This window comes from Equus przewalskii, chromosome 24 (genome assembly GCF_037783145.1).
Source record: "Equus przewalskii isolate Varuska chromosome 24, EquPr2, whole genome shotgun sequence".
NCBI lineage: Eukaryota > Metazoa > Chordata > Mammalia > Perissodactyla > Equidae > Equus > Equus przewalskii.
Genome location: NC_091854.1, coordinates 767,862 through 790,450, shown reverse-complemented (window position 1 = coordinate 790,450; position 22,589 = coordinate 767,862). Strand labels below are relative to the sequence as shown.

The 22,589-nt window shown below is 40.5% G+C and overlaps 1 protein-coding gene across 46 annotated transcripts in view; it reads left to right on the top strand.

The window, feature by feature from the left end:
• The window catches only part of CDC14A (cell division cycle 14A), a 164,350-nt gene that overhangs the window by 85,569 nt on the left and 56,192 nt on the right, over positions 1 to 22,589 (top strand). For 44 of the 46 annotated variants that reach the window (XR_011532512.1, XM_070592426.1, XM_070592428.1 and 41 more), the window contains 2 exons: positions 10,796 to 10,883; positions 18,104 to 18,334. Coding sequence is in view for 39 of the 46 variants with exons in the window: in XM_070592426.1 (XP_070448527.1) it covers positions 10,796 to 10,883; positions 18,104 to 18,334 (319 nt within the window). In the remaining 7 variants the exon portion in view is untranslated. The remainder of the gene's footprint in view (positions 1 to 10,795; positions 10,884 to 18,103; positions 18,335 to 22,589) is intronic. The other 2 variants (XM_070592430.1, XM_070592429.1) reach the window with 1 other exon arrangement.

The window sequence follows — 22,589 nt, the reverse complement described above, 5'->3', positions numbered from 1 at the left end:
ATTCTTAGCATGGCTGCTCTCCAGCTCACCTAGCTGCCTCAGCTTGTTTCCTCAGTCATCCCTGCTGAGCTGTGTACTTACTGTTTCTTGAATGTCTCTGTGCCCTGGCTGAGCTTCCTTTCTCTTAGGCGCCCATCTTCTTTAACCTTTCCTCTCCTCTATTTCGTGTGTGTCAAATCCTACACTGGTCAGCTCTCACTCTCTAGAGTATTCTTTCTCCCTCAATTTCACGTGTTAGAATTTGTACTTTCCATTTTTCTTATCTTACATCATAGCTATTGGTATACAAGCTTTATTTTCCCTATAAGATTGCAGATTCCTTGTGGATGGGACATGACTAAATGGAAAAATACATACCAAGTTCTCAGATAGAAAGGTTTAACATTATAAAACTGCCTCTTCTCCAAAATTAATAAATTGGGTGAAATTTGTTAAAGACCTCGAATTTTTTTTTAACCATAAAAACATTGTTATCATGGCATCTTTAGTAGTGCCAAAAAAAAAAAAGTACAACCCCCTAAAAAATTCCCAAAAAACTAGAGACGAAGAGGCTATGTACTTGTAAGGGGGAAGGCTGAATAACCTGTAGTACCTTAGAATGTTATGTCGTCATTTAGAAAAATGAATTTGAGCTATATCACTTGTCTTGGAGTGATTTCTATAATACGTTGTTGAGAAGAAAAGATATAGCAGAGTGCTTACAATATAATCCCCCCTTTTTAATAAAACAAACAATAACAAGATCCACCTCCACCCCATATACATATATGTATATCTGTATTATATGACCAGAAGTGATTTCCTGTGAAGCTAATGAAGCCTAAACTTTAGAGACCCTCAATCGCATGGGCACCTTTTAAAGTCCTATACCTAATTTTGTGTTTGTAATTTTGTATTCTTAAAGTGGGCCTCCAAAGTAGATGTTTCAGGCACCCCCCAAAACCTGGATTTCTGCCCCATGTATATGAGCATGGAGAAAATTATGTGGCAGAACACTAAAGCCGTTTCAGTTAAAGGAGATAGTGGGGTGGGGGTTAGAGAGGGAGAGGAAGGAACAAATACCACACTACAGAGAAAAGACTAGTTGACATTTTACTTATCCCCTCCCTTTTTAAAAAAATTTTAATGGTGATGTTGAGAGTTAGTTGAAAAAGCTATTGAGAAACCTGAAACGGACAATGCAATTTCATTCTTGCAAACCAACCAACCAAACAAAAATCTGCTAAGAATGTGGTCATACCTTCACCCGAATCAACCACCACCATCACCACCACTCAGGTAATGGGAGGGGAGGAGGCAGTTGGCGAACATTTGGAAAGTTTTCTGTCAAATTACTTTCTTTTTGAGAATGACATGTCCACTTTATCAAAAAGCCTAGAAAATAGAAAATCACAAGTAGAAGTGTGATTGGCAGGTAGTAAGCATTTCATAAATGTTGCTTAATGAATAAGTGGCTAAATAAAGGAACTCTCTTCCTGACAATCTGTGGGCCCAGTCATTTTTGTCATAACTTCTGTCTCTGTTCCCTCACCTGCTTTATGAGTCTGGACATTTGGAGAACTTGTGGAAGAGCTAAATTTACATGTTTCGTTAGCTCCAACGAAGTCAGTATTCCCAGGAAGACATAGTTTTCAAAGTAAAATTTTATCATGGACAGCATATTATGAGAATGTAAGTCGTGGATGATTGGGGGATGTTCAAGGTGAAGCTTTTGAAAGGCACGTCTTGACTAAACTACATTTAATATATAATACGGCGGCTCAAGAAAAAGCCTAAATTAATGGCACTGCATCTCTCTGTGACATTAAAAGGGGGAGGCTTATGATAAGAATGTCATTTATAAATGCTATTAATGACAGGGGCAGCAGAACATGGGAAGTACTTGTTTTATAAAGTCTGCAGATAAACCTCTGCTCATTGTGCAAAAGGTTATCTCCATCTTCTTCCTGTAATTCATGGGTCTAGAGCAGCACTGTCCAATAGAAATATAGTGAGAATCGTGTATGTTTATATATTTTAAACATTCTAGTAGCCACATTTAGAAAAAGCAAAAAGAAATGATGAAATGAATTTTAATTATATATTTTATTTAATGCAATATCATTTCAACATGTAATCAATATAAAAATTATTAATGAGGTATTTTACCTTTTTATTTTTGAACTAAGCCTGCAAGACCCAGCGTGTAGTTGACACTGCAGCACATCTCAGTTTGGACTGGCCACGTTTCAAGTGCCCAGTAGCCCCATGTAGCTAGAGTGCAAATTCTGCAAGGACAGCCTTGACAGAGAACTATCATAGTCCCTCAGTATGGCATGAAGCCTAGATAAGCAGAACAGGGTCTGCCTGCTTTCTGAGGCGATTTAATTGTTCACTTAAGTGTTGATTTCAAGGCCCTGTCATATTTAGAAGGCTTGGGATAAGTATCTCAGGCTCTTGCTTTATTTTTGTGTAACTTACAAATGGCCCATTGTATTAAGTATTGATAAACAAAAGTATCTTCTAAAATGTGGCCTCTCAGGTCCTTTGCCAAGCTGTTGTGGAGTTGTGGCTTCCTCACATTTGCACTGATCAAACAGACATCATTCTGGCACTATGCGATGACGGTCTGATGAAGAAATTGTGCAGGATGGTGGTCCAAAAGCTTCTCCTAGGAATCAGTGTCAAACATTCATACTTTCCCAGCAGGTTTCTTATGGTATTCTCAAAGATCTAAGAGCGCGGCCACTCCTTTGATATCTAGCCACGGATCAGTTCACTTGAAAAATAGAAACAGACTTTTTGCCCTAGGGAAAAACAATGGAGATGAAAAAGCTTGAGTATTCTATCAAGTGATGCACTTGCAGGTATGTGAGGACCTGTAGCCTCACATACCTCTATAGAGTTAATGCTCATGTAGGTTAATATTCTGCTTTTAAAAGACTCAGAAAGTAGCACCCATAGAAAGAGTCTGCCTTCAGTCAACTTCTCTTCTTTTTGAGTGAACTATCCTTACCAAATAAGACCTTGTCTGAACACCACCTATCATTAATGACGCTGCTCTTAAGTAGTCATTATTCATCAAAGAGAATTTGAAGTTGTATTTTTAGTTTATTTGGTTTTCCCTAAGGGGCTTTCCACTGTTTACTAGTAGGCTTGCCATTTTTGATCATGCCCCTGTGCTGGCCATACACAGATGAACTCGCAGAACAACAGCGAGCAAGAGTTATCCAGTATCAGTACCCTGTTCCTGCTTAGGGGGAGGGAAAAGAGAGAGAAATGCAAAAAAACAGAGCTTCAGTGGCATCCTTTGGGGGTGCCTCATCGCTGTGGCTTACATTTATTCCCCATCCAGAATGTGGCCCATGCAATTTCAAAGCGCTGCCTTAAATATCCTTTAGGGGATTAGATGGAGCTTAAAGTTCATGGAGAGCCCACTTCAAAAATGAAAAAATTGTTTTGACTTCTTTCTTTGAGCTATTTTCTATCTGCCATCATCTTTTCCTCACCATAAAATTCCTTTTTTGAGAAAAAAATGCATTCTGTGAAGTAGTTTTGTCAGTATGAGGATATTTCCCAGAATATCAAGCTATTATTGACTTGACCCTGTGCTTTTATATGCTGACGAACCCCAGCCACTTCTTTGCCATTGGTTACTCGATGGAAGTGGTTAGAGCTGTGCTTGGCTGCTGCAGGCCTGGTGACAGACAAGCTGGTTACTGCCTCCTTGAGAGTGGAGTCACTGCACAGGGCTTCCTTTTGTTTCTCTTGTCATGGCACACGTGGAGAATGATAATATTTGCTCAGCACCCTGTGATCATAGCTCACAGCTGTTGGCGACTGGGCTGGGGACTCTGGCTGCTCCAGTCCCTGCCCAGGCAACTCCATTCTGTTAGACTGGTTGGGAAGCTTTGTTCTACAGAAATAATGGTGTACAGATAAACTTTTGTTATATGAGAGTCAAGAAGCCGCATTACAGTCTTAATGGCTTCAATTTGATAACTTTTCAATTCGTTTATTGAACGTTTATTATGTGCTTCCTATTTGCTCAGTGTATTTGCTAGGAATAGTATTCTTTTTTTAGGAGGATCCTGTAATTTCATCTCTTCATGTGTGGGATTAGAGCCTTTGCTCTTGTCGCCTGCTATCATAGACTCCGTATATTCTTGTGTAGAAGTTATGTTTGACTTTTGCCGCAAGCCCCGATCTTCGTGTTTAACAAATTAGTTCTCTACACAGAATTTCTCATTGATCTGGGACAGGCTGAGTGTGGGAAATTTGGCTCCTGAGATAGTCTAGCAATTCTTAAGTCATTATTATTGCTATCTTCACAAAGGATATTCTTTGTGGAAAAGAGCGTTGCTCTTCTAAAAGATGATTTCACATTATCTTAGCCACGTTACAATGCGGCCCGTCTGAGAACTGTTTATTAGAAAGTGTTGGTTGATTCTGGATGCCTAGGATTGGGTCTTTCTGGAATCTTGGGCCTCTTCCATCAAGTCTTCATATTACTGTCAGTGTATGTTTCAGAAGTTGTCTGATTGTATCACTCTCCTGCTGCTTTAAGTCCTTCATGGACTCCACGCTGACTGAAAGCGGGGAAGAATTGCAAACCCCTTAATGCGGCGCAGAAGGCCCTTCTTGACTGAGCTCTTCCTTCCTCTCCACGGTTATCTCTTTCCCCTCCCTCCTCATACCCAAGTCTATGCAGCTTCCCAGATGGCAGTGCTTCTTCATGCTTTTGTGCCTTTGGGCATACTCTTGGCCCTCCTCCTGTCTGTGATCCCTTCTCACCTGCCCGTCATATTTATGTGGCTGACTGCTAAGTCATTCTCAGCTCTGTGGGAGCTCTTCTCACACAGTGTTGCTTGAAACTCTGTTTACACATCTGTGTCTTCTCTGTGCTTTGGGTCCTTGAGGACAGGAACTGTGTCTTATTCATCTTTGGATGAATAAGTAATCCAGTAGCATAGTATACTCATAGTGGACTGTCATTAATTGTTTGTAGAATGAAAGAACTAAGGAATAAATAAGTGAATACTAAAAACAGGAGTAGAGCACATTCCAAGATATTTTATATAATTTATTAAATGTAACTACTTTTCAATGGAAAGTGATCAAGACGTCTTAATTAAGAATCCACTCTGGGAGTCAGCCCAGTGGCATAGTGGTTAAGTTTGCACACTCTGCTTTGGCAGCCCAGGGTTTGTGGGTTCAGATTGCAGGTGCAAACCTACACACTGCTCAACAAACCATACAGTGGTGGTGTCCCACACATAAAATAGAGGAGGATTGGCACAGATATTAACTCAGGGACAGTCTTCCTTAAGCAAAAAGAGGAGGATTGGCAACAGGTGTTAGCTCAAGGTCAATCTTCCTCACCAAAAACAAATAAATAAATAGATAAAATCCATTCTGATTTTGCAGTAACACTCCAGGGAAAAATTTACTGACTGTAATAGACAACTTCTTGTAATGATATTTCTGTCTTTCATCACCAACCAATCTATGCTGCAAGAGTGAGTTTTTGAATTATTTGCAACACAGGTTGCTAGATATTGTAACCTTGGATCAGGGCTTGCATGTAATGTCAGTTTAGTTTAATATTTGAACGGAGACTGTCTCCAGGTTGACTGTGTCATCCTTCATTACAGTTAGTAAGTAAATTGTCAAACTGACCAGGTGGTGTAGACTCCCGAGGTTGCCCTTTTGCATGTACCTTGAGAATTAATAATGTTTGTTAGGTCTCCCAGCTCTTGATGTGTCATCCCAGGTCAGCAGCGGGAGTCATTGTTGTTGAAGACCTAAGGTATGATGTTTCGAGGCTTTGCTTTGGATTAGAATTTGTACAGGAAACTAAAATGTAATCTGGACATTGCTTGATCTGCTGTCTTTGCTTGTTCATGGATTATAGAACTGGAAAAATGTGAATTTCTGCCACTGTAATTGTGAATTCCTGCCATAGGACTGGGGTCAGGCGAGTTCCAGAATGGAGGTATATGGGTATGTCCTCACCACCTGGAGGAACTATGGAGGTGTGTCTGCCAAGGTGATTTGACTACTCAAAGAACTCTTAGAAGCATTTCCCTGGAGCCATCCCGTGGTGTTGATTGCACCACTCAAAGGTCACCAGTTTAAGGAAGCAAAGTTGCTTCCCAGACACTGCAGCTGCTAGAGTGGAGGGACCCAGTGCTTCCACATCAGCTAATGCGGGTGTAGTTCAAAGATCATGTTGGTTAAATCTATAAAATGTTTTGAGGTCTACCTTATCCTGAGAAATTTCTCATGGTCTTTTCTTCCTCTTTAATTATTGTTTGGTCTCTGTTCCTTTTTTTTTTTACCTCCAAATGTCTTAAGAGAGCAGTCTTGAGTCTGTTTTTACTCAGCCAGTCATCTGATGATGGCCTGGCCTCTACCTTTGTGACTCTACTGAAATTGGTCCTGCTAACACAAGAGTTCGCACCAGCAAATAGTTGTGTGTGGTCTTGTTCCTACTGGATTGACTCAGTGGCCATTCTCTAATTCTGAAAAGTCACTTTCCTCCCCTAACTTCTAAGGTTCTGTCTCCTGCATTTCTCCTCCTTCCATCTCTGGTCATCTTTCTCAGTCCCCTTATAAGTCCTTTCTCTTCCTTTTCCCACCTGAAATGCTGCTGCTCTCCAGGGCCTTATGATTTCTCGTTATGCACGCTCTCTGTGAGTGAGAGCACCTGTTTCCAAGTTTCAGTAACCACCTAGTCCTGATAGCCTCAGATCTTCATGTCTTGAGCACTGGAATGGCACTCTGCAACTGGCAGATGCATTCCCTGGTCTGGGCTGTTGGAGCAGTACCCTGGATGTTTTTTCCCACCAGCATCTCCCCACCCCCACTGTTGCTAGTGGAGGTGAAGCGATCATCCACATGGGTCACTCCTCTTTCCCTCCGCCACACTGTCTCTCTCAAAAGCAAATCTAAATTAATAATCTAGAGTTGGATTATTATTTAAGCCATGTGGCATGGTAACAATTTAAACCAAATAACTCAAATATTTACTTTGCTTTAAGCTCATAAAGTGCCAATCACTACAGCATGTTTGCATTTATGTAATACAATTATTCTGTCAACTCTATTTTATTGTTTTAGAAGTTAGGAAAACATAAACAAGGCACTTTCCTAATGAATCAAAAAGAACTTTGTAGTTCTGTCTTTTTGATTTTTACAATAGTCTTCGTGCCACCATTAAACCTCTTGTATACTTCTGTTATAGCACTTATCAAGGCTGAATGCAACTTTTCCTTTAATGGGTGTCTTAGTTTGGGCAGCTATGACAAAAATACCATAGACTGTGTGCTTAAACAACAAACAGTTATTTCTCACAGTTCTGGAGGCTTGATCAAGATCAAGTTGCCAGCAGATTTGGTGTCTGGTGATGGCCATTTTCCTGGTTCATAGATGGCCATATTCTCCTTGTGTCTTCACGTGGTGAAAGGAGCAAGGGAACTCTCTGGGGTCTCTCTTACAAGGACACTAATCCCATTCGTGAGGGCTCTATCCTCATGACCTAATCACCTCCTGAAGGCCCCACCTCCAAATACCATCACATTGGGGATTAGGTTTCAACATATGAATTTTGGGGAACACAAACATTCAGACCATAGCAATGGGTAAAATGGAGATGATAATAGCACCTGCATTCATAGGGTTCCTGTAGGGATTAAATGAGTTGCATGTAATAGAGTAGTTCGTAGCACAGAGTCAGTGATTTGCTGCTATTATTATTACAGTTGTTTGTCACTCCCACTTGCTTTCAGACTCCTTTAGAGCACAGAGGGAAGGCTTTTTAATTTTTTTTGTATGACACCAAGTTATAATCCTCGATGTATAATAAAGGCTCAGCACATGGTTCAATGAGTATTGAATTGTGCTTGAAACCTGTTTAGCCATGTTATCTTAGAAAACATATGTTGATAAAGGGAATAATCCTGTAACTGTCAACTTCAAGGTCTATCTTTTCTATCTTACTGTCTGTTTATTACAATGGTAATAAGGCCAAACGTTTTTCAGTGTTTGGTCTGAAAAATATGTTTGTAACCATTACAACAGAGGTATGCCTTACTGGCACAGATGTATTTCTTAGAAGTTATAAAAATTTATGTTTTCAAGTCAATTATATTTTATTTTAAAACTGTTAATTACTTTGTAAGCAACTGTGATTTTTTTTTTCAATTATATTTTAAATGCACCAGGACAGTTAGCTATTCCAAAGAAATCTGGTAAATCTTTTGTAGACTGAAGAATCCTGGTAAAGTGAATAGTAACACCTAAATGTGTCAGTTTCAGGAATTCAGATTTTTATTTTGGGGTTTTCATAGAGTGAGGAACATCCTAAGTTTGTCTACATAGTACGTGGTAGGTAGTAGGCTTTAGATTGGAAGAGGTGAAATACCTTCTTATCTTATCCTTGCTTAGATGTTTGTTTATAAAATGTGGTAGGCTTGGGAAAGTACCTCAAGTTCCCGTCTGATCTAGATTCTTTGAACTGTGTGTGTGTGTGTGTGCATTTAATTAGAAAAACAAATTTTTCATCTTAAATATTCTATTATTGATAAATATTGACATTCTTATAAAACACTATGAAAGAAGGCACAGATATTAATTTTGGAAGCTTACCAAAGTAAGCTTATATTAGTCGGTTAAAAGCTATGACTTTACTAACTTCTTTTTGGATTTGAATCAAAGTCCTAAATCTTTTTGTTTACTCCATCAACCTTATCTAAGCTACTGAATATGGATGAATAATATCTAATGTTTATCTTTTTGGGTGGGCAGATTTGCAAACATTCTTTTTGTCTGTGAGTGAATGTGTCCTAGAGAGTCCACTGCCTGTCTCCATGTCATTGATGATGAAAGGTTACTGTTTAACCCAATGCATGTCTATCATCCGAATAAACAGGCATAAGACAATTTATTTGTTTAGGCCTCCTTAGTGGTCAAAGATACAGAAATAGTGAATGTAGAAACCTGTTTTCTTCGACTGTTCACAAAGAATTGGTTTTAGCCTTTTGATGGTTAGAGCATGCTTTTATATTTGAATTTTAAATAATGTTTTAAGCTTAATAATTACTTAAGAGGGATTTTGGACTGTTAATTTGAGACTGCTTTATTTAACCAAGAAAATGTTTAATTATCATAAAGAGTTTAGATTCTATATTCATATTGTTATAAATAATTATGCTTGAGATTTAATTTGGCGTGTGTGCTCATAACACTCATAGTATCTCTAAGATTTTATTTAGGGCATTGTGGAGATATCATGTTTATTACAATTAGATTAATGCAATTCAGACATTTATAGGGTGTCATATAAAGTTTCATTTATAACCTTTTATAACTGGTAAGAAACATCTGCATTTTAAACATGAAAATTGTACAGCTAAGTTTTGATTATCGTGGACCTGATAATGTGTAGTATAAGTAATTAAAGTGGAGGCTCCAGTTTTCCTTTATGACATTACTCCAGTTTATTTAACGAGTACTTGCTGAGCTCTCACACCAGAGCGCGGACTCTGTATTTGACTCAGATTGCTACCATTGAGGTCTGTGCCACGTAGCAGAAGAGAGAGCCTTTTGTGTGCACAGCCTTAGCCCAGGAAAGAGAACTGCCTTCCTTCCCTGCCTGGGAACTATCCATGCAGAGCTATGAGAGCCCTGAGGGGGCACTTGGAGACTTGAGCTGTGCCTTGTGGTGGGGATGGGGGTGGGCTAAAGATGGCTTACATGAAGAGGTGAAACATATATTTTGTGATGCATTGTACAAATGTCTCCCAATTACCTGCAAGATCTCAGGTACCCTCAGCCCTGCCCCAGTGTTCCATGGGTTCACGGAGACTTGGGGAAGGGAAGGAGATGGAGGAGGTGATGGAGCAGTGGGAGGATGCTCAGCCCCTTCCCTGGTCTTCAAGCCTTTCTGAGGATTCCTTAGAGTGTGTAGACGAGGCCGACAATTGGTAATCCGTCAGCCTGCAGGTGTGTTTTATTTGATTTCATGGTATTTAAAAACTTAATTTAAAAACAGTCAACATTTCACATATAGAGAGATTTCACATGAAAATCCAATTGAAAGATCGGCCACAATCAGTCTGCTTTCTTGCAAGGTGACTGACTGGCCGGAGCTGAAGAGTACCTGCCCTTATTTATGTCTCTGCCTGATCTTGTCACTCTTTGGGTTTGCAGCCCCTGTGGTAGAACGTGGCTGTCTCTGGTTTGTGGTCTACCTGGAGGGTTTGCTGAGCCTCTGTCCCTCACTCCTGCCTCCTTCCATTTCCCAGTCTAAAAATCAGCATTGACAACAGATATCAATCTATAAAAACACAGAAACACCTGGAAGTGTGTTCATCACGACCCTGATATTTATAGATTTTTTTCTTTGTTTAAAGTACGTTTACCATGTTCGTGGAAAGTGCTTATATTTTCCATTTTCTCTTATTTCCCTTTTATTTTTTGCTGGGACAAAAAGCAATGTTTATTTTCATTTCATTTCATTGCAGAGTAGCCAAGAGACAAAATTATTTTAAGCTAAGTCCCTCCACTTTAAATAAAGTTTTCTAAACTTTTCATATAGCCTAGATAAAAATTTTTCTGAAGCAGATTGAATTCATAAATATTATTTTGAGAATCAGATGCGTATTTTTATTTTAAGCTAAATTACTTTGCCTTCATGTATGTCCAGTTAGTCTAATACGAATAGAGTAAAAAGCAGTTTTATTTGTAAGGGTTTTGTAAATTGTATAAGAATTATAAAATATTTTTCTTTTCTTTTCTCACAAAATTCTTCCAGCGAGTTGAAAATGGTGACTTCAACTGGATTGTTCCAGGAAAATTTTTAGCATTTAGTGGACCACATCCAAAAAGCAAAATTGAAAATGGTAGGTTTTTCTTTATTTTACCATCCAAAAATTTATTTCAGTTCATTTTCTTTAATTTCTTTATTTCCTCAGATAATCCTTTCTTTTGGTAATATTTGCCAAAGAATATTTATTCCTAATTTTAAAAATTGAACAGTAGTAATGAGTGTGTTAAATATTTTAGTTTAGTAGGTAGAGCTATAATCACTTTTAAAACTAGCAAATTTTTAGGTTGCCCTAAATAGGATGCTCACTTTACTTGACCCAATTATCAAAGAAAAATCTGAGAAAGAAACTGGTCCATCAATAAGCAGATTGCTGAATCCTATCATTGGTTCTCACATGTGTTTGGTGGTAGAGTGCTACACATCAAGGTCTTTGGGGAACACCATGTTGCATAATGACGATAATGATGACAATAGCTGTCTTTTATTGAGTAGTAACCAGGTGCTAGTTACTAGCTAATCACAGCGTTATCTCATTTAATGCATACATGACTCTGTGAGGTGTAGGTACTATTCTTTCCCTTTTACTGAGGGTTATGAAGAGGGAATTTGCCCAAGCTTCCTAAACATTGCCACTGCACTGATACTGAGTTCCATCATGACAACTTGGAACAGTTTTCTAGCTGACAGTGATTAAATTATGTATTTGCAGTATATGGATAGCCATGGGCATACATAATCAGGAAAAATAAATAAAAGCAAAACAAAAAATAATTCTCTTGAATGAAACGTGATCAGCTATATGAGTTCTCCCATTCGTATTTATTTTCTACTTTATTATTTTTTTCCATTTGGTAACACTCCCTAGAAGATAAGTAATGATAGGTACCAAGGGTTTAAGAATAATTTATGAGAGAAGTTCTTAAAATTGAAAACTATTACCCATGAACATATAGCTTCTTTTTTTGTTCTTATCTGCTTGCAGAGCTGAAACACTAGTACCCTGAGGGAACGTAATTTGAAACCCCTAGTCTAGATTTATTCTTCTTTCATCATCATCATCATCATAAGTATTTATTCTAAAGTCTAGTTTCATTGTATATTGTTACTCATGCATTTAGATTTGATAATTTGTTTGAGTTTCCGCAGATGTGCTTATCATTTCCCCAACTATTACGTATGGACCAGGGAACTCTGCTGGAGTCATGGTTTCCTCTGTGGATGGGCAATCCAGGTCTAGAGAGTTAAGCTGACAAATAGAAAGCCTCTAGACTGAAGCCAGAATTAGATCTTCTCATTCACAAATTTGCTGATGAATCTCTTTTGCTCCAGACATTGATAATTAACCTCTGTCATGTTGGGTTGTTGGGAACAACACGTTGAGTGCCTCAGGAAGCTGCCTTCTGACAGTTGGTCTTTGAAGACAGGATTGATTAAATCCAGCTTTGGCCTTCTGTGCAAAATGATCTGACTCAGAAAATCTTAGTAGGTGTATGGTTGTAGTAGTGCCTTTGTTGTTGGGTGTTCATCTGGCAACATTGAAAGATTTTTGCCATTTGGGAGTCATGTGTTTTATGAAATTTTCTGGAAGAGGAGATGAGAGATATAATTAAAAAATCATTTAAAATATTTTTATAGAGGTAATACATGATTTTTTTAAGAAAAGAAAATGCAGACAAACTATTGAAAGAGCATAAAAATGACCTATAATTCTACCCAAGTTTTCTGGGTTTATATTTGGTGATGGGATTATTGGGGATTTTAATTTTCTCCCATCTGCTTCTCTGTATTTTTTATTTGCACATATTTTTTTTCTCTCTCAATGAATACACACACATTTATAAAAAAAATTTTTATAAGCATGGGATCATTACATAATTATTAGCTTATAGCAGCTTTTTTGACTTAACATATCACAGACTTCTTTCCGTGGCAGTAAGTGTAGAGCTACATTATAAATTTCCATGGCACATTGTATACTATTCAATGACTGTGCCATAATTTTCCCAATTAATTAATTAATTTTTTGAATGAGATCTAAGTTGTTTACAGGTTTTCATTTTATAAAAACTGTTGTTGTTGGCCTACATGTTTATACATCCTTTTTGCAGCTCCAGTTTCTTCTCTAAATTCTTGGAAGTAGAATCACTAGATAAAAGGATATGAATATTTTGTGTGATAGTTCTTAATTGTCAAAAATCTTAAAAAATTCTTTTTGGTCCCATAATGCAATATAGAGAAATAATTAGAGCTGCCATTTGCTTATATGCCAGGAATGGTGCTAAATAGACACACATCATCTATTCACTGATCAGAACTGCCCTCTGGGGTAGGTGACAGCGAGATGGAGGGTTAGAGGAGTTGGTTTACGTGCCCAGGTTCACACAGCCGGAATGTGGCAGCGTGTGGATTCAAACACAGGTCTCTGATTCCAAATTCTGTGTTCTTTTTTATTTTATTACATGTTAGGGGAAGTACATGTTCAAGAAGAAAATTCAAGCAATGTAGATAAAAAGTCACCTGTAATTATATAATCTAGAAATAACTGCTATTAAGTTAAGCACCCTGACAGTGCTGCTTACCTAATATTTATCTGTTTTTATGATGTCTAGAACAATTTCATTTAAGGCTGTCATTAGTGAAATAGTGATGTTTTACTGGAATCACCATTTTAAGATCTGATATTCACTAGAAGGTTCATCATATTTTTCTGTAAAGGGCTTTAACTTTGTAAATCTTTTTTGAACTTAAAAAATAATTTTGTGGGGCCAGCCTGGTGGTATAGTTGTTAAGTTCACACGCTCCGCTTCAGCAGCCTGGGGTTCACCAGTTCGGATCCTGGGCGTGGACCTACACACCGCTCATCAAGCCATGCTGTGACGGCATCCCACATAGAAGAACTAGAATGACCTATGACTGGGATATACAACTGTGTACTGGGGCTTTGGGGAGGAAAAAAAAAGAGGAATATTGGCAACAAATATTGGCTCAGAGCCAATCTTCCTCACCCCAAAAAATGGTAATAATAATAATTTTGTGATGGAATTAGTAAACTTGATCCAATTACAGTGAAATCTTGGCATATATATGTGTAGGTACACATATTTATTTATTTACTGAGGAGGATTTGCCCTGAGCTAACATCCGCTGCCAGTCTTCCTCTATTTTGTATGTGGGATGCTGCCACAGCATGGCTGACAAGTGGTGTAGGTCCACGCCTGGGATCCGAACCTGGGCCACCAAAGCAGAGCATGTGGAACTTTAACCACCAGGCCACAAGGCTGGCCTCTCTCTATTTTTTTTGAATTGGGAAAGCCTGTGTTTCCTGAGGAGGCTGAAAGTCATTTTGGGGGTTAGTAGAAAAGGTAGATTTTCAAGGAATTAACACTCAAATAGCTGTTGCTAGGATGTAGCAAAAAGAGGGGCTAAAATCTTGATGTCGGGGCAGAATGCATTATAAGAGTCTTAAGTGTGTGTTTGTGTCAACAAAGCAGCTAGGAGTTTCTTTCAGCCACCCTGGCTCACATTGTTTTAACAGTGGGGAAGAGAAGACCCCTACTTTCTTTTGATTAAACAAGTTTGAATTGATAATAATATAGCAGTAGAATGGAACATATTTTAGATTTCAAAATTTCCAAAAAAACCCCCAAAACTCTCAGGTGGCAATGTCCTTCTCATCTCTGTTTAACAAAAAAAAGAAAGAGGCTTGCCGAGTGGCTAAGTTCGCATGCTTCGCTATGGCGGCCCAGGGTTTTGCTGGTTTGTATCCTGGGCGTGGACATGGCACCCCTCATCAGGCCATGCTGAGGCGGCGTCCCACATGCCACAACTAGAAGGACCCACAACTAGAATATACAACTATGTACTGGTGGCTTTGGGGGAAGAAGAAGAAAAAGAAGATTGGCAACAGTTGTTAGCTCAGGTGCCAATCTTAGAAAAAAAATAAAAATAAATAAAAATAAAAATTAAGAAAAAAGCACAGAGAAAGACAGCTTGAGCCAGGGAATCCCAGCAATCTGAAGCGTCAGCCTGCTCATCTGGTGAGAGAAGTGAGGTGTGAAGAACCTGGCCGGTTGAAGCCTGGCTCTGCCACTTACTGGCCGTGTGAGCTCTCAACTTCTCTGAGCATCAGTTTCCTTCTATATCAAACGAGGGAGATAGGATAAACATTGCAGGCACCTAGTGAGGATCGGAGATATTAGATGAAGGGCCTTGCACAGTGTCGGGCACATAATAGGTGCTTATTAGGTAGGAGATATTCTGATTACATTTTTATCGTTAATGAGCCTAGTAAATATATTTTATTGTCTTCTACATTTGCCTGCCTATTTTGCAGTTTTTACTTTTAATAATGACTTGGTGGACTATTCATTTGACCCTGCTACCCTTCAGTTTCCTAACTTTAAATGAGGAGCTGGGAAGAGATGAATTTTAAAATCTCTCTTAGTTCTGAAATTCCATTTCTGCGTTTGCTCGGCGCCAGGGTTCTGCCTGTGCTTTACTGATGCTAGGGCACCCTCTAGCGGCCAGATGGAGTAAGGGTCGATGAGTGCTCCGCCTTGCACATTGCTGAAACCAGTCGCCCATCAAAAGCATCCGAATGCACTGATAACACCCACAGACAGTTGTTCAGAGGTCAAAGAATATTGTTACGTTTGTTGGTTATAACTCATTTGAAACAATTTGGAAGATTTTTAAGAAACCTGCTCACCAGCTCTAGAAAGTGCAGCACCTAATGTCATATAATTTTCCCTTATTTGGAAACCCAACAAATAGAATCAAGTTGGATCTTACCCGAAATCAGCCCCAGTACAGGCCCTGGAATCCGGCCACCAGGGTTCTGATGCTGCCCCGTCTCTTGCCAGCTGTGTGTGCAAGGGCCAGTTCACTTTCCAGCCATCAGTCATGGAGTAATTGCAAGGTGTAATCAGTTGATACACACGAAGCACTCAGTTTAGTTCCTGACTTTATAGTAAGCCCTCAATAAATGTGAGGTGCAATTGTTATCATGATTGTAGTTATTTCAATGTCCTATTGCCATGTTTGGTAACTGTCCAGCATTCTTCTCTCAAAAAACGTACAGAGTTGCTCTTAATAGTCGGTTTAGGTGTGTTATCTATAATGCCATTTACTCCTGATGGAAATCCATATGTGAATAGAGAATTTCTTAAATGCTCGGTGGAGGAGGGGAAGGGATAGACACCAAACCAAGCATTAGCCCACTGGCTGACAGGTCCATCGTGGAGGTGCCAGGAATGCTAGGAACCCAGGAGCAGAAGCGCTTGTCAGCCTGACACATGAAGGGAAGGCTTCCCATATGTTCCTGAGCGCTCTCCTTCCCTTTCTCTACATGGTAGGAAAGCTCTTGTTTCCTTATGCCAACTGCAGTTCTTTTTCCCTTTAGGCTGGGAAATACTTTGAGCACATCAACGAACTGAGGAAACAGATTTAATTTTTCCAAGGTGAAAAACATCTGTTTTCTCTAAACGTGTGTGTATAAGTCAGTGTTTCTACACAGAGGATTGTAAATAAGCTCTGTATTACCTGTTTGCTCAAAAGCAGCATGGTCTGTGAACACCATGCATCTGGGCTGCAGATTGGTTAGGCCTGCCTTCCCCTGCTGCCTCCATCCTTTGTGTAACCCTGGCCAAGTGTACCAGGTAGGGCTTTTGGTTGCAGGCAGCAGAACCAATTCTGGTAAATTAAACCAAAAAGAAGAAGGCATCTATTGGAATTATGTTGGGTAGCTCACAGCCTGCAGAGGAAGGCTGGAGAATGAGGCTTAGAAAATGAACAGGATCCAGGGGAGATAAGGCATCGGCAGGGTCCAGGCAGAAATGGAAACCACGCTATTTCAAACAGAGGGAATGTAACACAAGGGATTTGTTAAAGAGAGACCTAAAAAGTAAAAGAACTAGAATATTATGGAGGAAACAGCTACTGCCTTTAAGGCTGGGGGGCCAGAAGGGAAAAAGTGGGGTTCCCAGAACCTAGGAGCTCTGAAGGGCATGCCACACAGCTGGTGTTTGCACTTGGGGGCTGAGGAGTGGAGACTGCGAGCCTGGGCTGCAGGCTGGTGCTGAGAGTGCCAGGCTAAGCTGGGAGCTCCGGCTGCTCCCCTCTTCTGCTGCTGAAGCTCATGCTGGCCCCCAGACAGAAGTGCCTTCTCCCTCCTCTGGCCTCCAGTCGCCCTTCAGTGCCTCCCATTTTTAGAACTGACAGGAAGCCAGCTGGAAAGGCAGTCTGGGAAATGTAATATGCAGACCCCAACCCCAGTATCACTGAGCAGGGCATAGGAGAATGGTCTTGCTGCTGAGAGAAAATAGGAAATGACCAGCATACACAGGGTTCGAGGCCACAGGAAATATGGCCGAGGGCATAGTGCAGAAACAGCTGCTCCCCACGCCTGGAGCCCACCATCATGGATGAGCTCTCAGTGAGATCGTATTGTCTGAAATGCCGGGAGCCCGTAAACCCAGAATGGGTACAGCTGTGATGATCAGTGTGCTGGGAAATTAGCCCCCTTAGCCCCTGGGGCTGCTGGACAAGGCCTATAGTGGCCAAAGCCCCCAGTGTCACCTTGGTTGATTGGCCAAGTCTAGGTCATGTGTCTGTAACCCAGCTGACACCGTAGCTCCTAGGAATACTCACGTGATGCTGAATGCACTCAAAATAGAAGGGGTGTTAGAGGCTGACCACCCGTTCTCCTCAAAAAAGAAAATCTACCACAAAATGACGCAACCTCTTTTAGTTTCTTAATCCGTTAAGTGGGGTTAACTGTTCTTAACAGGCTGTTTTGATAATTAAAAGAAATGGTATGCAGTTGTGACGTGTACATGGCACGTGTCTCGTAATCAGTCTCTTTTGTGGGGGATTGCATTTTACCTTAAAGCTATACTTCTGACCCAAAAGCTTTCACTGTAGTTGAAAAGCATTTGTCAAGTGGAATAAAAATCACGAAGAATCATTGCAGGCCTCCTGTGCACATTTGAGGGCTTCCAGAATGCCTCCGTGTTGGCTCGAGAGGAGTGCTCCAGGATTTGAATTCCAGAGGCTGAGGTTTTGAACTTTCATGAGCGATTCCTGGTAGAGAAGGTCCCCCTCCTCCAGTGTCTTTTACACTTCTTCAGACGGCTGCTTTCAGGAATGTCCTGCCACCTCTTGCTCTCTCCTGAAATGCCTTTTCCTCCTAAGCACAGTTGAGATGGATAAACTTCCTCGAGAAGGTTTTCGTGTCCCCCTGGCTGGGGAAGAGGACACGTGTGCCTTTTGCTGACAGCTCCTTCTTTCCTACAGGCTACCCTCTTCACGCCCCTGAAGCCTACTTTCCTTATTTCAAAAAGAATAACGTGACTGCCATCGTGAGGCTGAACAAAAAGATTTACGAGGCGAAGCGCTTCACAGACGCTGGCTTCGAGCACTACGACCTCTTCTTCATAGACGGCAGCACCCCCAGCGACAACATCGTGCGAAGGTTCCTGAACATCTGTGAGAACACGGAAGGGGCGATCGCGGTTCACTGCAAAGGTGCGTGCGAGGCTGCGGGGGGCACTGTGTTTCTGCAAGTGAGTGAGCCAAAAACCAGCAAGTCGTGTAAAATGAAACCAGCGTCTTAGGAAAAAAATGAGGTTGGTTTGTTTCAGAAAACTGGAACACAAGCCTGTTTAGATCACCGCTTCCTAAAGAAAGATTGCTTGGATGTGGATAGTCGGTGGTGGTGTGGCTTCCTGGACAGGTAGTGTTTCTGGCCTGACCTTAGCAAGTTCATGCCCACCAGTACCAGGGACCACGATGGGGCCACAATTGTTAAGAAGCAGGGGTTGTTGGTTCCCCTTTCTCTTTTTCTTCCAGAATTGCCCATCTCTTTTCCGTCCTCCTCTGGAAAAACCCATCTGATCGTGAATGCCCTCATTTTATGATCCGGCTCTCCGGACCCCCATTTCACCCTCTGCTCCTCCCTTCCCCTACTAGTCTTCTGCACCATGGCACAGCGTGTCTTCCCTGCCCATTGCCAGGGGACAGGTCATTCATTGTCTGGCTTACTTGCCGCAGACATGTTACTGCTTCTTTGAAGGAACTGAAAGACTTCATTATAAAAGTGAATCTCTGGTCTCCAGAGGTGGGTACTTTGGGATAGGGATCGTTCAGATGATAGGAGGCATAAGGTTGCCTGATGTAGCAACTGAAAATATAGGACACCCAGTTAAATTTGAATTTTAGATAAACTATGAATACTTTCTTCGTATGTCTCAAATATAGCACAGAACATTCATTCTGTATTTTATCTGGCAACCTTGAGTCAGCTACTCAGAAAGTATGAAATAACATTTGCTCTAAGCCTAGTCGTTAGACTCTGAGGAAGCTCAAATTCCATGTTAGATTTCCCAGCACGGTGGAAGCTCTTTCGCTGGGTCTTTGGTTTCAGTGAGGAGAAGAGAAATCCCTTTGACCACCCCTGGGGATGAGCCTCTAGTTCCTCACAAGCAGCTCTTTTTCATGCCACTGGGGGGTGCTGTTCTTATGGTTTTGGGTCTGAGAAACGGTTTCTGTCGAGTTTTGTGCTAATTGTCTAGTAGGTGTTGGGGATTGTGCCATTCTTTTCATGTGCCTAGTGCTGCTGAAACTGACTTATTCACACAAACGTGGCTTTGGTTCTGACAGAAATTAAAATACCATTTTGTAGGCCCTTGTTTCTATGTTTAAGATTCGAGTAGGTGGAGGTACTTTGCTGAACATGTGAGCAATAACGGGAAGCTGCGTTTTTCCAGAGACCCAGAGACATGGAGATGAGCTGCACGTGGCCCCGATTTAGATGATGGCTCCTATGTTGGGCTTCATCCACGGTGACATAGACTCCACCTTCCCCTTCCCTGTTTCTTAGCAGGTTGGGGCCCTGACTTGCAGGATTTCCTGCCTTTGGGATGGGGTGGTGGGTCTGTTAGGAAGGTGTCTTTTGTTCCCTCATTGTAACTGCCGCTTTCAGTTCTGTTCAGGTCACAGTGGGGTGTGGTGCATGTGCACCCTAACTTTGCCTTTCCATCCCATTTTGTTCGATTGTCCAGGCCTAACAAAAACCTGCGTTTCGTGTATTTCAAATATCATGGAACTTGAGAATTGGTGGGACGATGGCAGCTACCAACGTTTAGTGGGAGATATTCACATGGTCTCTTTCAAAGTTTTGGTGTCATAAAAATCAGTGTTTTTCCTGTGATTAATTCGGCCTTGTTTCCTGGTCAATTAGTTTTATGATTAAGAAGTCTTATAGTTTATCTGTGTGTCATGTCTTAGATTGACAAATTCAAGGGAGAAGAAACTCAAAGCTTTCATTAAAACTCAGCATCTCTCTTAATTAGCATTCTTCACCTAACAAACATTGTGAAAATAAAACTCTGTGGTGTTAAACATTCTTGTTACAGGTATTCTCTGTGTTACATCCATGACCTGTGAATGTTGATACTTTAAGAAATATATATAGCAGAGGTTTTTACATTTTTTAAATTTAAAATCAGAACCTTTAATATTGAGGTCGGTTCTTGTATAGGAAGGTCACATTTACATGTGGTGACATCTTTTTGAGAGTGTTATTTCATTTGCTTCCACTTGTATACACATGTAGGGTTCTTTTATAAGGATTACACTTTTGATTTAATTACAGCTGGATTGCTTTTAATAGCGTACTTATCTACTATAGGCCTGTTAATTATTTTGACATCTGCCCTAATTAAGTCAGCTTAATTTTCTGGGGAGTCAACCAGCAGTGAGCATTTTAATTGAACTACAAGGAGGAGGGAGAGAGGATTTCATCTTATGTCAAGTGAACTTTGGTAGCTGCTGGAAAGAGAGTGAATATGTCATGTCTCAACATAAAGAGAGTTGTATATATAGAGACAAACTAGAAACTAGTTTGCCAGGAACACGTGAAATCTTGGAATTCAGTATCTGCAGTTTGCCTTCTGGTTGATAAAAGGAATGGCTATGAATTCTTGAAATTTTCCAGCACAAATAATAATTTAAAAGATGGCAACATTGTGACGTCCTGGAATGTGATTGTTGATGTTCTATGGGGATTTCAGAAAATGCCTGGAACTGTGAGGCAATCGGCGTTTAACTTAGTATAAATAGAATACTTTTCAACGTCTTCTCTTGCTGTACCAGGGAGCCCTTTAATTATGAATGCTTTAAAAAATTTGTTAAAGTTTTTATAGAAACTTAGTGAAATGTTCCTATTCTGTTGAATTGTGGTAAGAGCTCCTAACTATTGAGTGCTAAGTAGGTTCTTTTTATAGATCTAAATTATAGACTCTTTTTAAAAGGGAGAAGCAACTTTAGTTTCAGAGAAATTTGAAAATTTTCTGCACCACCTTTTTTTGATCGTGAGTGTGTGTGACCAGGAGCTTAACTGAGGGACCCAGACAGCCCCTGGAACAGAGAGGGGAGCAGAGAGAGAGCGGTAGTGTTGTCTCCACAGAGCCCGTCTTCTCTCCAGACAGAGACCCAAGTTGGTGACTCGAGGGAGGGACCCTGGAAACCAGCTGGGCCCTGGCTCCTGCTGCAGGCTGTCCAGCTGTGTTTTATCAATGTGATCACCTGTGGTCTCGTCAGAGGTCTGGGGAGGTAACAACTTTGCAGAAACAGAAAGTATTCGCCCCGGACGGAAACAGAAAAGCAAATCACTTTTAACTCTTATGTTAAAGAAAAAACCCCACTGAGAGCATAATTAAACTTCCCTCTTTTCTAAAGAATGCTGATGCTTGATCTGGGGCAAAAGGGACTTGAGACGAAAACAGCCCCTCCCCCCAACACAGACCTTGTCTAATAAAACAGTGTAAATAGAATTTTTAAAAAGGGAGGGTGAATGGGAAGGGAATGCCTGGCATCTATAAACAGGTGCTTGATTGTAATTTCATTTGCATTTTTCAAAGGTATTCCTCAATCCCAGGTGATATTGACCACAAGGTGAAAAAACTGCTTTTTGGGGGTAAAAAACATTGTTTTTTGGTGTAAAGCACAGATTTACATACAGTACATAAACAGATATACAGTATATCTGTGGCAGTAAGATCTCATGGGGGATGATTAAGGGAAAAAAAGTCTAAAGAGGCTCTTGGAGGAGGCGGTAATGAAAAAAAGGTTGAGAAACACTGATTTAGAGACAGCTCTTTCACATTTTCATGTTCATGAAACTAGGATGGACCTTAAAATTGATAGCTTGTCATGGTTTAATTTTTTCTTCCTTAGTGAAACTTATTGGTGTATGACACCATTAGACGACTTGATGCCGTCTTAGATTTGCTGACGTACTGTGTGTTTCAAAGCACCGAGCAGGTTAGAGATGATTCTCTGTATCATTTCACTAAGGAAAGCTGACAGAAGGACCCCTCCTTTGCGGGGAAGATTCTTAAACATATGAAAAATAAAACCATCAACTTTCCCCTATTTTTTTCTACCTAAATGTTTTCCCAGATGAAATTGACATTGTACTAGTTTTCCAGGCCAAAACTATCAGTCATCTTAACTTTCCCTGTGACCCAATCAAAGCGTCTTTCTAATTCAGCTCTCCCTTTTTATTACCGCTGTCCACCCCTCCTCTCCTGCCCAGCCTTCCAGCTCCTCTCTCTGGCTCCTGGCTCGGCCTTTTCCAATCCAGAGGTATGCTGCTCCCAGATCCATCTGCTTTTATCATCTCGCTTTCTTGACCCCCAAATATATCGTGCTTTTTTTTTGCCCTTTCCATTGGTTAAAGGGAAAATAACAGATTTTATATGATAGCAGTTGTATGTTT